The 19,488-nt window shown below is 51.2% G+C and overlaps 3 protein-coding genes across 8 annotated transcripts; 2 read left to right on the forward strand and 1 right to left on the reverse strand.

Moving 5' to 3' along the window:
* The first annotated feature begins 245 nt into the window (after nt 1–245).
* znf451 (zinc finger protein 451) lies at nt 246–7,100 on the forward strand. 5 transcript variants are annotated; one of them, XM_049008533.1, is made up of 14 exons: nt 246–361; nt 488–580; nt 805–872; nt 2,331–2,414; nt 2,568–2,681; nt 3,010–3,121; nt 3,258–3,408; nt 3,494–3,620; nt 3,885–4,041; nt 4,270–4,417; nt 4,529–5,997; nt 6,171–6,248; nt 6,332–6,412; nt 6,930–7,100. In XM_049008533.1, exons 3-14 carry the CDS (start codon nt 819–821, stop codon nt 6,968–6,970), a joined length of 2,616 nt encoding a protein of 871 aa, XP_048864490.1. In that variant the 5' UTR covers nt 246–361; nt 488–580; nt 805–818; the 3' UTR covers nt 6,971–7,100. The 5 variants fall into 5 exon arrangements, with proteins under 5 accessions (XP_048864490.1, XP_048864491.1, XP_048864489.1 ...); XM_049008534.1 differs by having other exon boundaries at nt 300–395; XM_049008536.1 differs by adding an exon at nt 6,515–6,538 and having other exon boundaries at nt 309–580; nt 6,332–6,416.
* Nucleotides 7,101–7,243: 143 nt separating this feature from the next.
* bag2 (BCL2 associated athanogene 2) lies at nt 7,244–9,510 on the forward strand. Its single transcript, XM_049008537.1, has 3 exons — nt 7,244–7,425; nt 7,924–8,033; nt 8,278–9,510. Exons 1-3 carry the CDS (start codon nt 7,301–7,303, stop codon nt 8,667–8,669), a joined length of 627 nt encoding a protein of 208 aa, XP_048864494.1. The 5' UTR covers nt 7,244–7,300; the 3' UTR covers nt 8,670–9,510.
* Nucleotides 9,511–12,407: 2,897 nt separating this feature from the next.
* Nucleotides 12,408–18,081, reverse strand: rab23 (RAB23, member RAS oncogene family). 2 transcript variants are annotated; one of them, XM_049009610.1, is made up of 7 exons: nt 17,540–17,756; nt 14,781–15,025; nt 14,171–14,256; nt 13,881–14,037; nt 13,529–13,611; nt 13,050–13,142; nt 12,408–12,612 (listed from the first exon to the last, which is right to left on the reverse strand). In XM_049009610.1, the coding sequence occupies exons 2-7, from the start codon at nt 14,933–14,935 to the stop codon at nt 12,473–12,475; spliced, it is 714 nt and encodes a 237-aa protein (XP_048865567.1). In that variant the 5' UTR covers nt 14,936–15,025; nt 17,540–17,756; the 3' UTR covers nt 12,408–12,472. The 2 variants fall into 2 exon arrangements, with proteins under 2 accessions (XP_048865567.1, XP_048865565.1); XM_049009608.1 differs by lacking the exon at nt 17,540–17,756 and adding an exon at nt 17,819–18,081 and having other exon boundaries at nt 12,409–12,612.
* Nucleotides 18,082–19,488: the final 1,407 nt, after the last annotated feature.

Raw genomic sequence — 19,488 nt, forward strand, 5'->3', positions numbered from 1 at the left:
TCGGTGTCGGCTATTGGGAAAAAGAATCGCAATATTGGCAATGATTCATTCGAGGTGCGCATACTCGCCACTTGTGGAGCGACAGGACACTGCAGTATCCCAGCCCCGCGTCGCATTGGCACTGGACTTCATTTCCCGTCGTCAGTCAAAGCGCACATCCCCCAAACCCTGTTTCCAATCTGTGCTTCGCATTGGCACTGGACTTTATTTCCCGTCAGCTACAGCGTGCGTTTCCCCTAGTTTCCGTTCCTTGCGACGCATTGATATTGGACTACATCTCCCATGAGGAAAAGCGCCCACGTGCGGATTTTATTGCGCCGAAGATTCCCCCGGAAGGCCGTGCAACTTGCAGCTGTGAATGGTGCATGTTTCTCTCCATATCGTGTATTTATAAGGTGTTTTTTTTGCCTTATTTAGTTTATTGCAACGCACATTTTCTGCTTATTTTCGATGCAAGCTGAATTTTGCCGTTCTGTATTTATTTTAGTTTTAAAATCGAGCTGAGACTACGTCTTACAAATAAGGAATTAATCGGAATAAACTCCCGATTAACTGTATACTTCCTCAAGGGGAACAGCCTGTAAGTTTGCATTTTGCATGTTATTTCGTATTTAATCCTTTCTGCCTAACAGGCTATCGTAGCAGCATTGAAATAATCATATTCATGTAATTTGGGACGGTTTTCTGCAGCGGTTAGAAATGTAATATATAAAAATGTCGATCTACACTTCTGGGGTTGTGCTTTTAGTTTCTGTCCCCTGTATCAGTTAGCAGGCCGCTATGAAATGCATGTTCATTTTACAGATAAATGGGCTTTGATGGCGACTTCTCCTGGGACAGAGAAGCCAGAGGACGAGGTGGAGTTTGTCTCCGTAAGTTGACGTTGTGAATTCTGCCGCCAGTTTGATATCCTGCCTTCCTGATGCACCTTTTGAAAAATGATTTGGACACACCCAAAATTAGAACTGAGACAGCTATTTATCTATATATAAATTGCACATGCTGCTTTGTGGACTTGGAGAGGGCATTCGACCGTGTCCCTCAGGGAGTCCTGTGGGGAGTGCTCCGGGTGTATGGGGTTCCGGGCCCCCTTTTAAGGGCGGTTCGGTCCCTGTATGACCGGTGCCAGAGCCTGGTCCGCATGGGCGACAATAAGTCGGACTTGTTTCCGGTGAGGGTTGGACTCCATCAGGGCTGCCCTTTGTCACCGATTCTGTTCATAGCTTTAATGGACAGAATTTCTAGGCGCAGCCAGGGCGTTGAGGGTGTCCGGTTCGGTGACCTCAGGATTAGGTCTCTGCTTTTTGCGGATGATGTGGTTCTGTTGGCCTCATCGGACCGTGACCTTCAGCTCTCACTGGAGCAGTTCGCAGCCGAGTGTGAAGCGGCTGGGATGAGAATCAGCACCTCCAAATCCGAGACCATGGTTCTCAGCCGGAAAAGGGTAGAGTGCTCTCTCCGGGTTGGGGATGGGGTCCTCCCCCAAGTGGAGGAGTTTAAGTATCTCGGGATCTTGTTCACGAGTGGGGGAACGATGGAGCGGGAGATCGACAGGCGGATCGGTGCGGCGTCAGCAGTCATGCGGGCGCTGCATCGGTCTGTCATGGTGAAGAGAGAGCTGAGCCAAAAGGCGAAGCTCTCGATTTACCAGTCGATCTACGTTCCTACCCTCACCTATGGTCATAAGCTATTGGTAGTGACCGAAAGAACGAGATCGCGGGTACAAGAGGCCGAAATGAGTTTCCTCCGCAGGGTGGCTGGGCTCTCCCTTAGAGATAGGGTGAGGAGTTCAGTCATTCGGGAGGGACTCAGAGTAGAGCCGCTGCTCCTCCGCATCGAGAGGAGCCAGATGAGGTGGCTCGGGCATCTGATCAGGATGCCTCCGGGACGCCTCCCTGGGGAGGTATTCCGGGCATGTCCCACTGGGAGGAGGCCCCGGGGAAGACCCAGGACACGCTGGAGAGACTATGTCTCCCGGCTGGCCTGGGAACGCCTCGGGATCCCCCCAGAGGAGCTGGATGAAGTGGCCGGGGAGAGGGAAGTCTGGGCTTCCCTGCTGAGACTGCTGCCCCCGCAACCCGACCCCGGATAAGCGGAGGATAATGGATGGATGGATGGAAATTGCACATGCAGTTTTTAAAACGCTGTCAACCTAGTAGATGTTATCAGCTGACTTCCATACCTGAATGATTGTGTGGATCCTCTTGCGTTGTAGCAAAGCCAAAGTCTGCGGGCCAGTTTGCCCATTTGAAACCCTGTTTGAGGAGAAGGTTGACGTTGACCTTCGGTTTGACTTTCATGGTCTTTGATGTGTTTGGTTTTTTTGTTAGGAGGGTCCTCTCAGACCGGTTCTGGAGTACATAGACCTGCTGAGTGATGGAGATGATGAGGAGGCCAAAGCTGCCCCAGAGTCTGTGAGCATCTCCGAGCCGCTTATTTGACCCTTGTGGGCTTTCGAACCGGCCACCGTACGCGACCGGCTGCTTCGTGTCTGTGAGCTGTGATGTCGGCACGATGGGGCGGGGTCTGCACTGTGCGCTGACCTGTTCTTTGTCCCTGTCATGAAGATGGAGGACCAGATTGACAGGAAGAAGGCACAGGTCGCCTCCACGTTGGACAGACTGGCCCAACAGGTGGCTGCTGAGAAACAGCAGAGAGCAGAGAAATGTCGAGCCTTCAAGGTGAGGGAGCCGGGAGAATGAGAGAGACGCACACGATTAATCCCGTTTGGCAACTTGTCCTCCATCTTGCTGTCATGTCTGCTGTAGGGCAATGATGTCATTGCCTAGCTGTTGGGTTAGGGTTAGGCTTCCCTTAACACGCCCTGAGGTCACTGTGCTCACAGCAAATGGCGGCACTGGATGGACAGCAGTGTAACTGCGTTGTAGGGGACTTCTGTCTTCAATGAACCTCAGATACAGAGGTCTGGCTGACCTCTGTGGGTTAGTTACCTGGAGTCTAGGTAGTGAGTGTTGATTAGCCCCAGGGCCAATTTATGCTTCCTTCCAGGAGAAGATGGTCTCCCAGCAGGCTAAGGGTCGGCAGGAGGTGGCCTTCAGCGTCAGTAACGGCGATCATTTCGACGCCAAGCGATGTGTGGACATGTGGCTGAAGATGCCAGGTAGCCCTCAGTCGCCAAGGCGATTTATCTGCTGCTGTCAGCACCATCGTGGTATAAAATCCCAGTTGTTTTGTTGCTTTGCTTCCTTCACATGCGGTCTTGGACGCCACCGATCCTTCATGTCTCTCCATGACAGAGTTGAAACCCGGCACACTGAGCTCTCGTTCCAGATGGGGGCGTTGCTCGTCAGCACACCCCAGCAGCCACGCATCTGTGCGTACTTGTCCCGTCATCAACTGTGGCCGCGTCTATGACAGCGCCCCCCTCCTGGAGGGCCACTTGAAGAGGTGACTGAGTTCAGTGGCGATATTTTCTTTTAAGGGGGTGGATTTTGGTTCGCCCCATTCACACCAGTATTGCCCCCCACCCCAGGTTTGACCACTCCCCATGTGACCCCACCATCCTGTTGCGGGGCAGTCCGTCCGCGTTGTACGCCTGCGTGGCTTGCTGCAGCCACTTTGAGAGCAAGGAAGCGTGGCAGGCCCATCTTAGCGCTAAGGTACCAGCCTCGGGGTCCTTGGACTTTTAAGGCGGGCAGAAATGAAGCCACCTAAATTCCTTAGCAGTGGATCAGATTCGCTCTGGGCACCAGCAATGTGAGGTGTAATTTAAGCATCAGTCCAGCGGATGGCAGTATTTATGATTTACTGTCTTTCTCATTGAACTGGCCTCTGGACCCTCACACACAGAACTGCATGGCTGGAAATCCCTTCATCTGTTACATTGGCTTGATGTTTGATACCTCCCCCCCCCCCCCCCCCAGCTGTCCTCCCCTGATCCTGGTGGCCACATCCACAGCCTGAAGTACCAGCTGATTCAGTGCTTCGCCTGCCCATCCTGCTACCTCCTGTTCAACATCCGTGACGAGTGTCTGCAGCACATGGCAGCCAGGAAGCACTTCATCCGGCCCCCGGGAAGCGGTGAGAGGGGCCCCCGAATGTGCGGGCGGCCGTTTAGGGGCCCCCGAATGTGCGGGCGGCCGTTTAGGGGCATAAGGGAATAATTCAAACCTGAAATGACCCAGATAAAACTGGTAAATCGTTTGGGATTAAAGCACAGCTATGTTAACGAGTAATTTCCACTTGTGTGGGGGGGCATTGTGGTGATGTAAAGGTGAAGATCTCTCGGACCGTTTCTTTCTGTTGTAGCCCAAGCGGGCAGAGCCGTCCCCCTCCCCGTCCCGCGCTATGCCAAGACCCGCCTCATCGTTCTGTGTAAGGAGGTGGCGTTCCGCGTGCGCTGCACCGCCTGCAGGAAAGTGCTGGCATCGCACACTGAAGCTCAGGCACACTTCAAGTGAGTGCGGGGGTGGGGGGGGGGGTTTACTCTGGGTGGGGGGGGGGCGCCACCTGGAAGCTCCTGAAGCCATTTCCCCGGGTTGACGTCCGCCGGTTTCCTGTGTCCCAGTGTCCGCTGCAGGCAGGCCAGCGCCCTGGCTGAGGCTGATCAGACAGTGGCGGACATCATGAAGCAGCTGCAGGTTCGAGGCCGCTGCATGCCGTGCGACGAGGTCTTCTGCAGCGAGGCGCAAATCGAGCAGCATACGCAGTGCACCGGACACCAGGTGGTGTCCTTGGCCACTGAGGAGGAGTCCATACTGCACTACTGCAGCCACCACGAAGCTGCACGCGCGCGGGAGGCCCCCCCACAGCCATGTCCTGACTCCACAGGTCCCAGGACCTCTTCAAAGAAAAGGAGCATGCCGAACGACCCCCCTGACTCATCCCCAGTCAAGCGGCAGAGGGTCCGGCGCCCCGGGGCAGTCCTGGGCACATCCGGCAGACGACGGCCCAGCGCCTGGTTCTGCGAGTGTGGCCTGCGCTTCCCGGATGAATCTGCTGCCAGCCGCCACATAATGGTGTCCAATCAGGTGTTCCACAAGTGTGGAGTGTGCGGCAAGCTAATGTGCGAGGCGTCCATCACACGGCTGCATATGAGCCGCATCCACGGAGGGGCCCACCTCTCCCACTTCCTGTTCTGGTGCCGCCGCTGCCAGGTGCACATGCCCCGGGAGGCGGATGTGATGTCACACGTGGCGGAGACGCACCATGGCCACACCTTCTACCGTGAGCGGGAAGTGACCGAGGAAGAGGAGGAGGAGGGTGGGTCATCCACGCTGGATCCCTGCAAGTCCAGCCCCATTGTGGACCTGGCCCCCGCAGACCGCTCTCCCAAGTGGCTGTGCAGGATGTGCGAGGAGCTCTTCGAATCACTGGAGGCAGTGCGGCGACACTGCGGGGCTGTGACCAGCCACAGCTTCCAGAGGTTTCTGTGCGGTCACTGCTCGCAGCGGTTCTTCAAGGAGCTGACGCTGCGGCGGCACTGCGATGCCGAGCACGCCGGCCACGTCGACATGCGGTGGTGCTGCGGCCTCTGTGACAGCATGCGCCTGGAGTCCGAGGACGAGTTCCTGCAGCACTACCGGAGCCTGCATGCCGAGGACTACTGCCGGGTGGAGGACCCCCCCGCCCAGCCACGGACCGCAGCGCCCCCACTGTCACCGGCGTGTCCCTGCATGGGGACAGAGAAGGAGAAGGCGGAGAGGAACGCCGCCTTCACGCGCTGCATGAAGCGGCTGGCCAGCGAGGGGAGCTGTCGTTATAGCTGCATCACCTGCGGCATGCGTACCCCGTCCTACGTCCAGATCAAGGTCCACGTCCAGGAGGAGCATGGCGTCCATAAGAGGGACACGTCCTTCGAGGTGGTGTGTGGCCTTTGTCCCCAGAGCCTCGCCGGCGTCCCCGCCTTCCACTCTCACTATCACGCTCAGCACTGTCCTCTGTGTCCCCGCAAATGTCACGGGGACGACACGATGGACACCAAAGCAGCTGTCCCTCTAATGCTGAAAGCAGAGGAGATCTCACCCAAGGACAATGGCAAGTCGGCTAGTGTCAGGCGTCTGTTACCTCCAGAAGGAAGTAATACTCAGGCAGCTCTGTAAAAGTGGCCCGGCTCTTGGTCCAGGGTGCAGCAGTATTTTCAGCTGAGATGCATTTCAGAGCTTCCATCTATCCTGCATAACGGGACTGTTTTCTCTGTCCTCTTCCAGCAGAGGAGATTGAAGACATCAAACGAGCTATTGCCCTGAGTTCAGGAGAGGCTGAGTGGAGGTCGCCCCCTAGTGGAGGTGTGACTCTGCGACCTGAGATTAAAATTTGATCATTCCATCCTTCCTTTAGCAGCGCATAAAACTCTCGCTTTGTGCTTCAGACGAGTGTGACGAGGACCTGAATCACGCCTTGGCTTTAAGCGCGGAGGAGATGCAGAGGATGCGAACGGAGTCTGATGAAGGCAGGTGACCCCCCCCCCCCCGCTCCGCCAGCATTTATCTTTGTTGTGGGGAGGCGTCTGAGTTCACCCACATTCTGTTAATGGACGTCTCTTTGCAGCCAGTCATGTGTGAAGGCCTCACTTTGGGTATGTTTAATCACACCGATGCATGTACTGTTAAGGGTGGTGTTAAGGGTGGTGTTCTGGGAGTTGCTCAGTCATATTTCTGGGGTTTCGAGGCACATCACCATAAAGTGAGCCCGCTCCATAAGCTATTTTTATTTTATTCGACACCGTAATACTTTAAAATTGAATTATTAGAGTATATGTATGGCTAGTCTTTTCTGATAGTATTCCATATAAATTCATTGTCGAATATTTATATCGGTCTTTATTATGAAAATGACACCTATTTAGATTGAGCAGTCAGGCCTATATGCTTGACTGTATCATGGGAGAAACTGCGCCTCTGCTGGCCTCCTGCGTTAGCGCAGTGCGCCCTTCGCCGTCGTCACCTGTCTCCGTTTGTGTTTCGCAGAGATGGAGGAAGCCATCAAGAGAAGCATGCTGGAGTTCTGACCCGGGACTGAAGCCTGTTTTATGTTCATTTTGATCTTTGTTTCAGATAAATATAGAATAAATAATAAAAAAGGTTCATGCAAAGCTGCGTCAGTTGAACTGGAATAAAAGGTAGGCTTGATAAAAATGAGTCGAGTTGTATCCTTTCTTGAATGGGGGTCGCTTTGGGCGTCAGTCGGAGCTCGATCCCTCCCTCCGAGGCGGTGACCCAGCGCCGGGGGGGGCGCTCCCATCAGCTCATATCCTTCCAGCCCATGTTTGGTGATGTTTACCCGGCTGACAGGGCGCTATATCTGCGGCTCTCCGGGACCCGGGGCGCACTGATCGGCTATGGCTCAAGCTAAAATACACGCCAAAACCCAGGAAGCCGCTAAAGGCAGCAGGTTCAACCGGACCCTCTCCATGGCGGACCGGTCCGGACGGCTGCTGGAGACCTTGGATCAGCTGGAAGTCAGGTGAAGCGCTGCTGTTCTCGGGCTACCCGGATATTCTGATCACTAATTGGGGATCTTAATGCGGCGCTGGTGAACGCTTAGGGCCGTGCATTTATTTACCCGGCGTGTGAGGTTCATAATTAATCCGCATATTTGGTCTCTCTGCATTTGGTTTTAATTCTGTTTAGCTTTAACACGTTTGCCCGTTGAAAAACACGTGCAGCCGACAGCAGCTTTACGCGCTTGCAAATCTAAAAATAGACTAAGCGAGTCGAGATAATCTGCAAAGTTTGGAGATTCATAAGACGACGCAAATGCTGGTTTTCAACGCAAAGTTCTTAAGCGAGATTTGCTGGCCATACTATTTATACCCACTAGGCCTACTTATAAAACACAATGCATAACAACGGGCAGCCGGTTTGTTAGTTCTTGTTAAAAACGTGGGTGTAAGTGCACCGAGACACCCGCCGTATTCTCCGTCCTGTTTAGCCACCTCGAGTCTGGCCGTTTTCTCACTAGGGTGGAGGCTTTACGGGAGGCGGCCGCCGCCGTAGAGCAAGAGAAGGAGAGCTTGCTGGAGCTGATCCAGTCGGTGCAGAACAGCCAGGAGATGCGCGCCATCAGCGACGGTGAGTTTATATTCGACTGAAACATGTCGTACTGTTGTCAGCTGGCACGTCCTGATCTCAATATTATCTATTTATTACTTATAGTTTATTTTTTAAAATATTGCATTGCTGTTTGTCCTATTATCCCCCATGCACTCGCGACACAGTAACTTAACTGTTCCTCCGAAAACGTGACAATAAAACTAGGATCTTGATCCAGGATGAATGAAAACCCTTTGTAATAAGACTTGTTTTTTGCCACTAGGGGAAAGAGAGGAACTAAGTTTAACAGCAGACCGCCTGCTTAGCAGGACCTTCACAGTAGAAGTTTCAGTGGAAACTGTGAGAAGCGTTGAGCAGGCAGATGCTCTGAAGAAGGCTACCTCCATCATAGATGACATAGCTGCCAAGGTACTTGATGACATGGATGGTTCCAGAAGGCAACTAATGGCCCTGCATGCCGCTTGTGTGACAGAGGAGCCCCCCGTCCCCATTGACCAGAAGTTTCAGAGCATTGTCATCAGCTGCGCTCTGGAGGACCAGAAGAAGATCAAGAGGAGGCTGGACACTTTGATCCGGAAACTCGATAATGCGGGGAAAACCATCCGGATCATGGATCACCAGAAAACGGAGACTAGAGGCACCAACGGCAAATGAAACTGCAGCTCTGAGCTCTGGGTGTCCTGCTGTCCTGCTCGTCACACACTATTCCACCAGATTGAGGATATGCGCTGTATATTTGTACCTAAAATCAAAGACCAAATACTTGAATATAAGCTGTGAAGATGTTAATCTGTTCAGAATCACCTTTTTATAATGTGACTGTCATAACCAAAACCAGAGGCAATGTGTTGCTGGTTCCAGTCCCCGACCAGCAAGGCACCACTGAGGTACCCTGAGCACAGTGCCGCCCCCCAGCACTGCTCCCCGGGCGCTGAATTAGCTGCCCCCTGCTATGTCACATATGGGTTAAATGCAGAGGACACATTTCATTGTTGTGCACTGTGTGCTGTGGTGTGTCAACAATGACCACTGATCACCTAATTCCAAACTATAGATCTCTTCGTTTAGTTTGATGGCGGACAGCTCATTTAAATGCTACCCTACACAGCCTATTCTCAGGTTTAAACATGGACACAGTATAGATTTGCCATAAAAAATCAACTTGCTCATTAACTTATTGTTACGACCCGGGCTATGCATCCTTGGCATCGCACCGCAGGGCGGAATTTCCCGGAAAGGTGCGCCGTGATCCGCTCTGCTCCCAGGGCATCCCACTTAATTAGAGAGCAGGTGTTAATGGGAAAGGCTCAAACTATAGAGCGTCAATGAAATACTTTCCTTTGAATTGGAATGGGGGGGGGGATCATCTGTTTGTATTTATATGAACTAAATACCACACATTAGAGCAGCTGCACCTGAAAACACTGCCCCTTTTCCAGAGTTATGTGTGTTTGTTTTAGCACATAATTCCAGAAATAAATGTATAATGTAAAGTGTATTTTCACATGTATAGCGCTGCATCCTGTTTGATTGCTACTCAATCCCCAGAATGATTGATCTTTCCACGTGGACCAGACTGGACAGATGTCACCCATACTACGGGGAGATTTTAGGTCCACAAATCCTTCAATAAACATCTTACATAACCATTAGACTGGCGATACAAAACAAGCGGAAATGAGATTGCTGCAAACACGTGCACCACACTGAACATCAGGTAAAACCACAGGGAGCAGCTGTAACGTCATAAGTCCAGCTGTTCAGATGTCCTCACTCGCTAAGCATGGAGTCTCTCTTAAGGCTGTAAGTCAGCATGGTTAAATTAGCCTGCGACTGACCGTGGAGCAGTAACGGGTAGAGCACTCAACGGTTCGATAAAATAATTAACAATAATCATATCAATGAATTGGCAAACATTCTTTATTCTGTAATAGGGCAACAACATTTTCAATATGTACATGTCCAACAAGGATTTAATGGTCAGCTTTATTATAGAATAAAACCTCTTATATAAAATATAAAAGACTGAACAGGTTCACACTATCATGAAAGCATTTGAGGTTGTGCTGTATTGTACCATGATCCAAATTACACATTTAAACTTAGAGAATAACACACAATCAGCATGCAGCTTGGCCTCAAACACCACATACCGAACATCCAAAAAGCGCGGTGACCAACACATACCACGGACACCGAGCCACAGGCTGCCTCTGCCCATTCAGAATGACGCATCTTCAATACCCATAAATGGGCACCTTGCAGATGGAGTGTGCAGTCAGACAGACCCTCCGCGGCCTGCTCCCCTCATCACGACTGGGAACCCAACCAAGAAATCTGCTACTTCAAAATATCTAAAAGACCTAAATGTCTGAAGTAGGGAACAGACCAGGCTTAATTCGCTGCAGGCCAAAACACAAGAGAGCTGAAATCTGCGGAAATCGCCTCCTCGAGACGTGCCTGCTGTGTTGTGCAAATGAAAACTGAGAAGACCCACAGGATTCCTGCAAGACATCAGCATGAGCCGGCCGACAGCGAGGCCGACGACTTGCAGATCTCCTCCTCTGCAGGTGCAGGTTAGCATGGGAGAGACCACGTCTCCCCACCGAAGACCCCCTCCGTGCAGGGACACGGCCCTCTGCCCTGACACGTCCTCAACGCTTGTAACATTTTCCTCAAGAAGCGGAACCAAGAAAATAAACAGCTACATGGTAACTATGTTTCCTTTGAAAAGAGCTGAGATATGAAGCGATAATCAGATGAAGATACAAATACGCCAGGTGTCCATCTTAAGCACGAGTACCACGCAGAATACAAAACAGCTCAAAAGAATGCATGACAAAATAATACAATGCAACAAAGGGTAAACTATGCAAGACTATGTGGAACGCTGCCTACCCATAAGCTGAATGTATAGGCTAATCCTAACCCTAACGAGAAACAGCTTGTAAATAGCAGCTAAACCATCCCTGCACACCGCAAACTTAGGTCAGCTTCCCAGGCCAAAGTATTCACTAATTCATTCTTTATACGGGACACTGCTGGAGTGCGGAGGGGTGTTAAGGAGTGACAGGGAATTTTGAAGCTATAGAGCCCAGCTTCCTTCTCCTCAGACGTCTCCCTGAATATGGTGCAAAAGTTTGTACGCTTTTCATTGGGCAAAGACGGAAACTATTTAACAGGACCCGTCAGTCAGGAAGAGATCGAAAAATAGCAGAACTACTAGAGATTAAAAATAAAGAAGGTCGAGATGAAGAGGCAGGACTACCTGTTCTGGAAGCGCTGTGTAAACGCGGCATTTCATCAGCAAGGCAGCAGGTACTGAGTGTTTGGCCACTACGTCATGTTAAATCATCTTATGGGCAACTTTCTGCCTCCGTCGTTCACTCGCCATCTATATAAAAATATCGCAGTTAGTCTTTTTAGATTAGCCCAGATACAGCTCATTCATAATATACTGAAGCTCTTTACGTTTCTGAAAAAAATAGGACCAATGATCTGATCTGTATATATCTAACAATACAAATATTGCACAGTTGAACAGTAAAATGCACAAATGGTAATTTGTTAAAAATCACATAAGCACATCATCTGTAAACCAGCAGAATGTTAGGCTGATCTATACACCGTGTCATACACACTATACTTATTATATATGAAAAGACGTAAAAATATGATATGTACATTCCACTCAGAATATGATAAATGTCTCTCGCTGTCCTACCGGTCAATGCCAGGTGGGGGAGCAAGAGTTCACACAAAACATGTGGACAGTGGTAGGTAGGTAGGTAGTGTCATAACCCCAAAACAAGAGGGCAAACTTGCATGGAGCATGAGCTTTGCTGAAGTTCAGGAGACCACAGCTCTGAGACATGGACCCCATCCGAGGAGGGAAAATGCACATTAGCACATTCAGAAATGCGTCCTTCAGAACTCGAATGACCCAAGAGGTTGAGGTCATGCAGAGTCCTGCTGTTACAGGATTCAGCGTCCTGTGGATTGAGCGCGGTCCTGCTGTGGCTAACAGTCAGAGATGGGGACACCTTTTTGGAAGCTTTTCTTTAAAAACAAAAGGGGGGCAGGTACCCCAGAGGACTTCACTAGTCTAACACTGTGAACACCCCCCTACCCCCCCACAATCAGACAAGATGCAGCCTCTCAGAGAGATGAGCAGCCCTCAAACATGCAAGGCAGCCAGCGCCACCACACACCCACCCCCCCAGGCCACCGCAGGCCCCCCCTCGGGCCACCGCACACCCACCCCCCCAGGCCACCGCAGGCCCCCCCTCGGGCCACCGCACACCCACCCCCCCAGGCCACCGCAGGCCCCCCCTCGGGCCATCGCACACCCACCCTCCCCAGGCCACCGCAGGCCCCCCCTCGGGCCATCGCACACCCACCCTCCCCAGGCCACCGCAGGCCCCCCCTCGGGCCATCGCACACCCCGCTGGGTCTGCTCACAACAGACCACAGCTACCAAAAGGGGTTTTGCTCTTCTTGGTCCTCTGTTTGTTGGGGCGCAGACTGATGACCTCACGCCCGTTGGCGCTGCTGGAGTTCTGACTGGAGTTGGTGCCACTGGCCGTGTTAAAAACACCTGGCGGTTTGGAGAACAGAAGGAAAGTTACAGTCAGACAAAGGAAGGGCACCAAATGAAGAGCAGTCATCTTTGGAATCGATGCAATGCAGTTTATTACACTGCACCATAACCACCAATTACATAATTACATGTAATTACATAATTACAATTGCAGGAGGAACCCATGAGCTTCATTATTTACTCTGTTTGACATGAGTGCAATGAGCATTTGCAGCCACCCCCCATTCTTATTCTGGTAAATGCCACTGCTAGTACCCCATATGTCTTTAGACGGCCCTCCAGCTTCTCGGCCCCGCATATGGGGGGGGGGCTTCCTGATGCCTGCATACGGGGGGGGGGGGGGGCTTCCTGATGCCTGCATACGGGGGGGGGGGGGGGGGGGCTTCCTGATGCCTGCATCCCCACGGATTTACGGCAATGCCGGTGGGACTCACCAATTTTATTGCTGGCCGTGTGAACAGCTTCGGGCTCCTCTGCCGACTGCTGCTTCAGCTTCTGCAGGTATTTCTCCGCTAGATATTTGAAAACTGAATAAGGGAGACAAAGACATGAACAATTCAGGGGCGGGGGCGTTTACGGGGGCCTTTACGGGACCGTGACATCCCAGACGTATCTGCGTGTAACAAACAGCCAGTCAGAAGATCACAGCTAGCTGCTTAGCCTCACATGCTGCTTCAGCAGCTCCTAAGGAATATGTTCATTTAATATTTTGTGTAGTGACCGTTTGTGGCCAAGAGGGCCCCCCCCCAGTGAAATGCGTGGTTTGGGCGGTGGTTCATCGCCACTGCCAGCTGGCCTGCACCCCAAATGTGAGAGATGAGCTTCTCCAAATGAGGGCACGGCCCCTTGCAGAGCCCCCATCCCTTCACACGTGCAAAACACCCTCTTGAGGCCTAAAGGCAACAACATTCACCTTCGTTCACGTTGAGATCCTCCTTCACAGAAGAGCGATAAAACCTCAGCTTGAGCTTCTTGGCCAGGGCTTCTGCCTCCTCGCTGCAAGGAGAACGTCAGGTTACAAAACGAGCAGAGCGCCCAGCCATGGCCTGAAGGCCTCTGACCACCAATGATGATGGTGACCGTGCCTCTTGAGATGCACCCGAGTGACAGCTCATTTTCACTGTTAATCTTCCTACGCTGGTGACCTGGCAGTGTTTCCTAAGAGGCTGTTCGGCCAGAATGGGCAAATGGTCACCCAGTCACATCATTTACTCTGTCCCAGGGCCAGCTTTGCATTATGGGAAATGAGACTGTAAGAAGCGTACTTTTTTATCACTGTTTCATCCAGGAGGTCGATTTTGTTCTGCACCAGGACAGTAGGAATGTCTCCGACCTCTGCTTCTACCTTCTCTTTCCAGCTACCGATAGCTTCGTAAGATTCCCGGTCCGTGGTGGAAAAGACCAGCACACAGGCTTGGGCGCCTACGATCAACAGACAATCAAAATATCAGTCAAAGTGGATGCAGCCTTGTGTACGGAACCCCCTCTTCACTCTGAGGCACCTAATTGGATGACTAAAGTGTCAGTAGAGGAACCAAGCCATGTGTGCGCTGACCTCTGTAGTAGGCCTTGGTGATGGCGTCAAACTCTTCCTGTCCAGCGGTGTCCCACAACATCAGCCTGACATCCTCGTCATTCACCCTGCACACGGTGACAGACGAATGGAGACATTGCAACCAGTAGGGGGCACTCATTACCTCCCTCACCTCCATGAAGCAGCTGAACGGTAGGGCATTATAGCATAACCAAGTGAGAGGACTAATTACCCAAACAAACGTGCAACTATCGGCCGTACGCAAACTCCATTATCGCATGAAATGGATACACAATCCTAAAGGCCATCTGAGTTATGTTAATACAAAAATATATACAAATACAACCAGAAGGAAATTTAGCTGTTTCATTGATTAAAATATAGCAGATGGCAAGAATCTGCCATAGTGAATAAACAATAAAATGCTACTGGCACAGCAGTGGATTAGTCAGTCGGGGGACATGCGGCCACACCCTACTCACTTAACATGAGTAAGCAAACTGGAACACATTCTAGGACCCAATAGTGACATCACTCCGCCAACCCTAGGATGTGGAACCAGCAACCTTCTGATCACAGACAGCACCCGAACCCACGGAGCCACACATTACACCTGGACCATTCTTCTTACTGGATCTGCCGCTCTAGAAAGTCCACCCCAATAGTCTTCTTGTAGTCCTTGGTGAAGATACCCTTGCAGTATCTCTGGATCATGCTGGACTTGCCGACGGCCCCGTTCCCCACCACGACCACCTTAATGGCCACCTCCATGTCTTCCTCCAACATGGCTGCGAAGGTGGAGCGGCTTCCCTCGCACTTCTGATTGATCTCGCTGGATTCCTCTTGGATTTGTTTCAGGGGGAAGCAGAGCACTGCCTGGAATAACAACAACATGAATCAGAGTAAATCACTAACTAACAGCACATTTGCTCAAATTCTTAGAACTAAACTCCATCTTATCTCCAGTATAAATTTAATCTCATAACTTCACAAATGGGTTAATATTTTCTTTCATTCGCTTTTAGCAAGTGCTAAATCCAGCCACAATGTTTATGGAAATTAAATGAAACACAGCAACCAGAGAATGTGTTGGATACACCCAGCGAAATACCTGCAGCTCTCCCTTTATTGGACACACACCAGCAAGTGACAATTAACAACCAATGGCTGTTCCTCTCTAGTGTGGTTTTCTCAGCCAATCCGACGCCTAGACACATAACGTTTGCCAGCAGCTCCAGAAGACCAAGGACCATATTTGGAAACCAAATGATTATGTTAAAATAACAGGGCAGATGCTGTTCACTCACCAGTGTGCATTACGAAATAAACGGGCTACGGTCCAGCAAAAGCATCCAGCATTTCTGGCCATAAATCCTCAGCAGCTGGTGCTGAATCCAGCCACCATTTCATAGCTGCATGCAGACCTTAGCTGGACAATCCAAAGGTCTTCCAGACACAAACAGCAGGGGGCACCGTTAGGGGAATTCCCCCCTTCCCTGGGCCTTTGGGGATGGCCCCATCCACATCCAGGGGACTCGAGGCGGCCGCAGATGCTAAGAGGCCACAGATGGGCCCGCCCGCTCCATCACAGCCCCGCATGGAGACGGCCATGTCGAATCCCGATCCATCGTGTGGGCAGCTGAACGGCCATGAGATGCCCTGACATGCGTGTCTCGCAAACATGTACACAAGCAGTACAACTGTAGGTGTCAACAGAGCCTCGACCATGACACTGCGGAGGCACGTTCAGGCAGCTTGGGTGAAACAGTGTGAAGCACTAACTTCCTGTATGAGAGGTTCACCTTCAAAAGGGACAGGCTGGGGCCCTTTATCTCCCAGGGACAGAACGTGACCCGGGGCCTGACGCGGGGAGGCATCCCAGAGCCTCGGGGCCTGACGCGGGGAGGCATCCCAAGGGCCTCGGGGCCTGACGAGGGGAGGCATCCCCAGCGCCTCGGGGCCTGACGAGGGGGGGCATCCCCAGCGCCTCGGGGCCTGACGAGGGGAGGCATCCCAGAGCCTCGGGGCCTGACGAGGGGGGGCATCCCAGCGTCTCGGGGCCTGACGAGGGGAGGCATCTCAGCGCCTCGGGGCCTGACGAGGGGAGGCATCCCAGAGCCTCGGGGCCTGACGCGGGGGGGCATCCCAAGGGCCTCGGGGCCTGACGAGGGGAGGCATCCCAAGGGCCTCGGGGCCTGACGCGGGGAGGCATCCCAAGGGCCTCGGGGCCTGACGCGGGGAGGCATCTCAGCCCTCGACTTGAACATACCCTGCACATGTTCCTGAAGATTATATACCTCATGACCCACATAGAGCCAAGCTCATCTGCAGCAGCAAAGCATGATGCAGCCTAAGGAGGCGAGGGACCCCCCAGGGTGTCAGGGAGGCAACGGCCATTCCAGGCATGGAGCTGAAAATCCGGCTCACGGACCGTGACGCTAACGAGATAACCGACCAAACGCAGACGGTGCTTTCAAAGGCAGGTCTTCGTAAGAATAGTGTACGGCAAAATAAAAGCACCTACTTTGTTTGACAGGATCGACTGAACAGGCGATTAACCCTTAAACAGCCTGCCGGCATTGACACAGCAGTAAACCGAAGCACGTCAGGAAAATTACCGTTTGTGCAGAGAGTCACCAGGTGACGACAGTTCACCAGCGGGGGGAGTGTCAGACACCGGCCTGGAGGGTCGAGTTACGCCGGCTGTGAAGCGCGATACGGTTTGTGTGGCACAGCGCTGACAGACAAGAATTACAGAGAGAGACCTCATCCCAAAGGCTTTTTAATGGGCTTGGCTGGGCTGTACAGGAAGCTGGAAAGCAATACTTACAAACATCCCGTCTTTCATGTGCGAATGTGTGAGGCACAGGGGCCCAATTCAAAGACCTGTTAGCTACCGACTCTGGGAAATGTGTGAACAAACCAGCAGAAGTAACAAGACCCCAGAGTAACAGCAAAATCATCATTACATCTGATAGCCTATGTTTATTTCCCGTGCAAAATAGTAGGGAGAGCAGCCTGAGGAGTGTGTCATATGAAAAGCCTGACTAAACTGCTCCAGACGCAGTAAGTGTGTGTGTGTGTGTGTATAAACGCAGGAGCGACTGAGATACATCTGGAGGGATGCAGCTCGATATCGTCTCTCATTGTAAATACAAACAGAAACGCTGTAACCGAGGATGCTGCTGCACAGACCATTTCGGGCAAGAAATACTGATATCAAACTGCATTTACGCTGTGACGATATTATAATAAAGCGCAGATGGCGTGTGACGCCCGGTGCCCACTGCTGTACATGATATCGGGTGTAACATTATTAGCAGCATGCCATTTCAGCGGGCATCGCGGGCATCGTGCACACCGGCCCCGGAGCGGCACCCTCCCGCTTACCTGTCTTCTGGCTGGGCCATGTCCACCAAGGGGGCGGCCAATGTGAAAAGGAAAGTGAAATGCGCTTTTAAAAGGAAAAAGAGCCCGAGCGCTCACGGAAAGGCGTTGCGGGGAGAGCCGGCCCCTAAGGCACGTCCGCAGCCGCTCCCTAGGACCCGCAGAACCGCGGACCCGCACCACGCCTTTGAAAGTGCACAACGGAAAGGCGGCTTCGCAGGGAAAAACACGCGTGCACGTGAAAATAGCTGCTTTTAACGCGGTCCGCCCACGCAAACTTACATTCCACGCTTATCCGCCGCCGCCGCCGCCACCGTCCCCCATCTTCCCGGTGCGTTTCACTCCCCCGGCGCTCGGTTGCTATAAACGCTGCGAGGTTTTTCCGGCGACGCCGATCCGCGCGGAAAGCGCCCCAATCGCCGACTCCGGACCGGCCGCGGGCCCCCGCACACAGAGCTATGCTCGGCTGGCAGGACGCACTCTGACCGCTCTGGGATCGGTGCCGCCGAACCCGCTTTGCGCAGAAAGAGACGGGCGTAAGGAAGTGATATCACGGCTTTCCGTATCCCACCCTCTCGGCGACTGTCTGAGGAGCGCTGTCTGATCCCTGCTTATCGTCAAGGGGATCCGTGAACTGCTCTTATTCTACATTAAAGCTGCAATTTCTGTCATTATGCAGTTGTCAGTATTGCGCGTTTTTATTATCATAAGTTTTAATTTTAATAAGCTTTGTTGTCATACACGTTTGCATTTTATAGTCCATCCATTTACTCTATTGTATAAATACAAATTTGCAGCATTGGGGTTGAGTGACAGGGGGCAAAAGAAGCATGTATTTATTTTTCGGGAAACAGGGCGGAAAATGCCGGGTATATTTATTTTTCATTAGATTTTTTGGTGGCTGGCCGGTTGCTGGGTGGAGATGACCAGTCTGAATGGAAAGCTCTCCTCAAACGGGCTATTTTTGTCGCTTTTATAGGGCTGCTTTTTGAAATCCAGATCGTGTGGTTCTCTGGGCAGAGAATTTTTCAGGCCGCATTTCATACTTTTCATAGAGCTCCGACGCAAACCCCCATTTTCTATTACTTCTTTATGAACTTTGCACTAGAATACATACATTTTAAACTAATTATATAGGCATATATATACACAAACACAAACAATCTTCCTTAAATGCCTAACACTGGTAGATATATAGTAGTAATACATTTAATAAGCAGCTACAAAATATTCCCATATTTATATATGAAAGTCACCTTTGGTTTATAACGTTGCTGAACATGCGGGATCACATATTGGAACTAACAGAACTCAATTTCAGTTATTACTGAAATGCATTTGTGATACTGATGATGGAGATAAACAGCCGAAGTGGCATACAGCATAACTAGCGCGCAATGCTAAATCCGTAATCCCAAGGTAATGTCACGTCTGCACTCCGCCAACTATACGTGAAAAGTTTTGCGTTTTCTTCTCAGCCTCCATAGAAATAAGCAGATCAGATGGTCGCTGTTGTTTTTTTTATAGAAGTCACTGGAAAACCTTGCTTTATATGCAGATCAAGCAATGTTACTCTACACATTTGTAAAGGAAAAGAAAAAAAGTACTTTATGTGAATATTTATGAGCACAGCACAATAGCAAACCAAAGCAACTGACTGAATTAGTCAGACACTGATGAGATCATGTCCGTGTCCCGGTTACTGTTTGCTGCAATGGCAGCAATGTTTATTTACCTATTTGACTTTGGCACTATCCCATTTCCAAAAAAGTTAACGTTATTTTGCTATTTACGGCACGTTCTATATCTGGTTTGCTTTCCGGGGATCCGAAACAGAAGAACTTATTATTTGCGGATATAACGGGTACATTCACGAGGTAGTTCTCTTTATTTTATCTTAAATACGTTTGTAAATTTCGAGTCTAAGTGGATTTTTTTTCTGTAGGATTGAA

Source organism: Brienomyrus brachyistius, chromosome 3 (genome assembly GCF_023856365.1).
Source record: "Brienomyrus brachyistius isolate T26 chromosome 3, BBRACH_0.4, whole genome shotgun sequence".
Classification (NCBI taxonomy): Eukaryota; Metazoa; Chordata; class Actinopteri; order Osteoglossiformes; family Mormyridae; genus Brienomyrus; species Brienomyrus brachyistius.

Coding starts and splice junctions, on each gene's coding strand:
- bag2 (XM_049008537.1), top strand. CDS start 7,301: ATGGCTCAAGCTAAAATACACGCCAAAACCCAGGAAGCCGCTAAAGGC. Junction 7,426..7,923: donor TTGGATCAGCTGGAAGTCAG/GTGAAGCGCTGC, acceptor TTTTCTCACTAG/GGTGGAGGCTTTACGGGAGG. Junction 8,034..8,277: donor GATGCGCGCCATCAGCGACG/GTGAGTTTATAT, acceptor TTTTGCCACTAG/GGGAAAGAGAGGAACTAAGT.
- znf451 (XM_049008533.1), top strand. CDS start 819: ATGGCGACTTCTCCTGGGACAGAGAAGCCAGAGGACGAGGTGGAGTTT. Junction 873..2,330: donor ACGAGGTGGAGTTTGTCTCC/GTAAGTTGACGT, acceptor TTTTTTTGTTAG/GAGGGTCCTCTCAGACCGGT. Junction 3,621..3,884: donor AGGCCCATCTTAGCGCTAAG/GTACCAGCCTCG, acceptor CCCCCCCCCCAG/CTGTCCTCCCCTGATCCTGG.
- rab23 (XM_049009610.1), bottom strand. CDS start 14,935: ATGTTGGAGGAAGACATGGAGGTGGCCATTAAGGTGGTCGTGGTGGGG. Junction 13,143..13,528: donor GGATCTCAACGTGAACGAAG/GTGAATGTTGTT, acceptor TCCCTTATTCAG/TTTTCAAATATCTAGCGGAG. Junction 12,613..13,049: donor CACGGCCAGCAATAAAATTG/GTGAGTCCCACC, acceptor CCAAACCGCCAG/GTGTTTTTAACACGGCCAGT.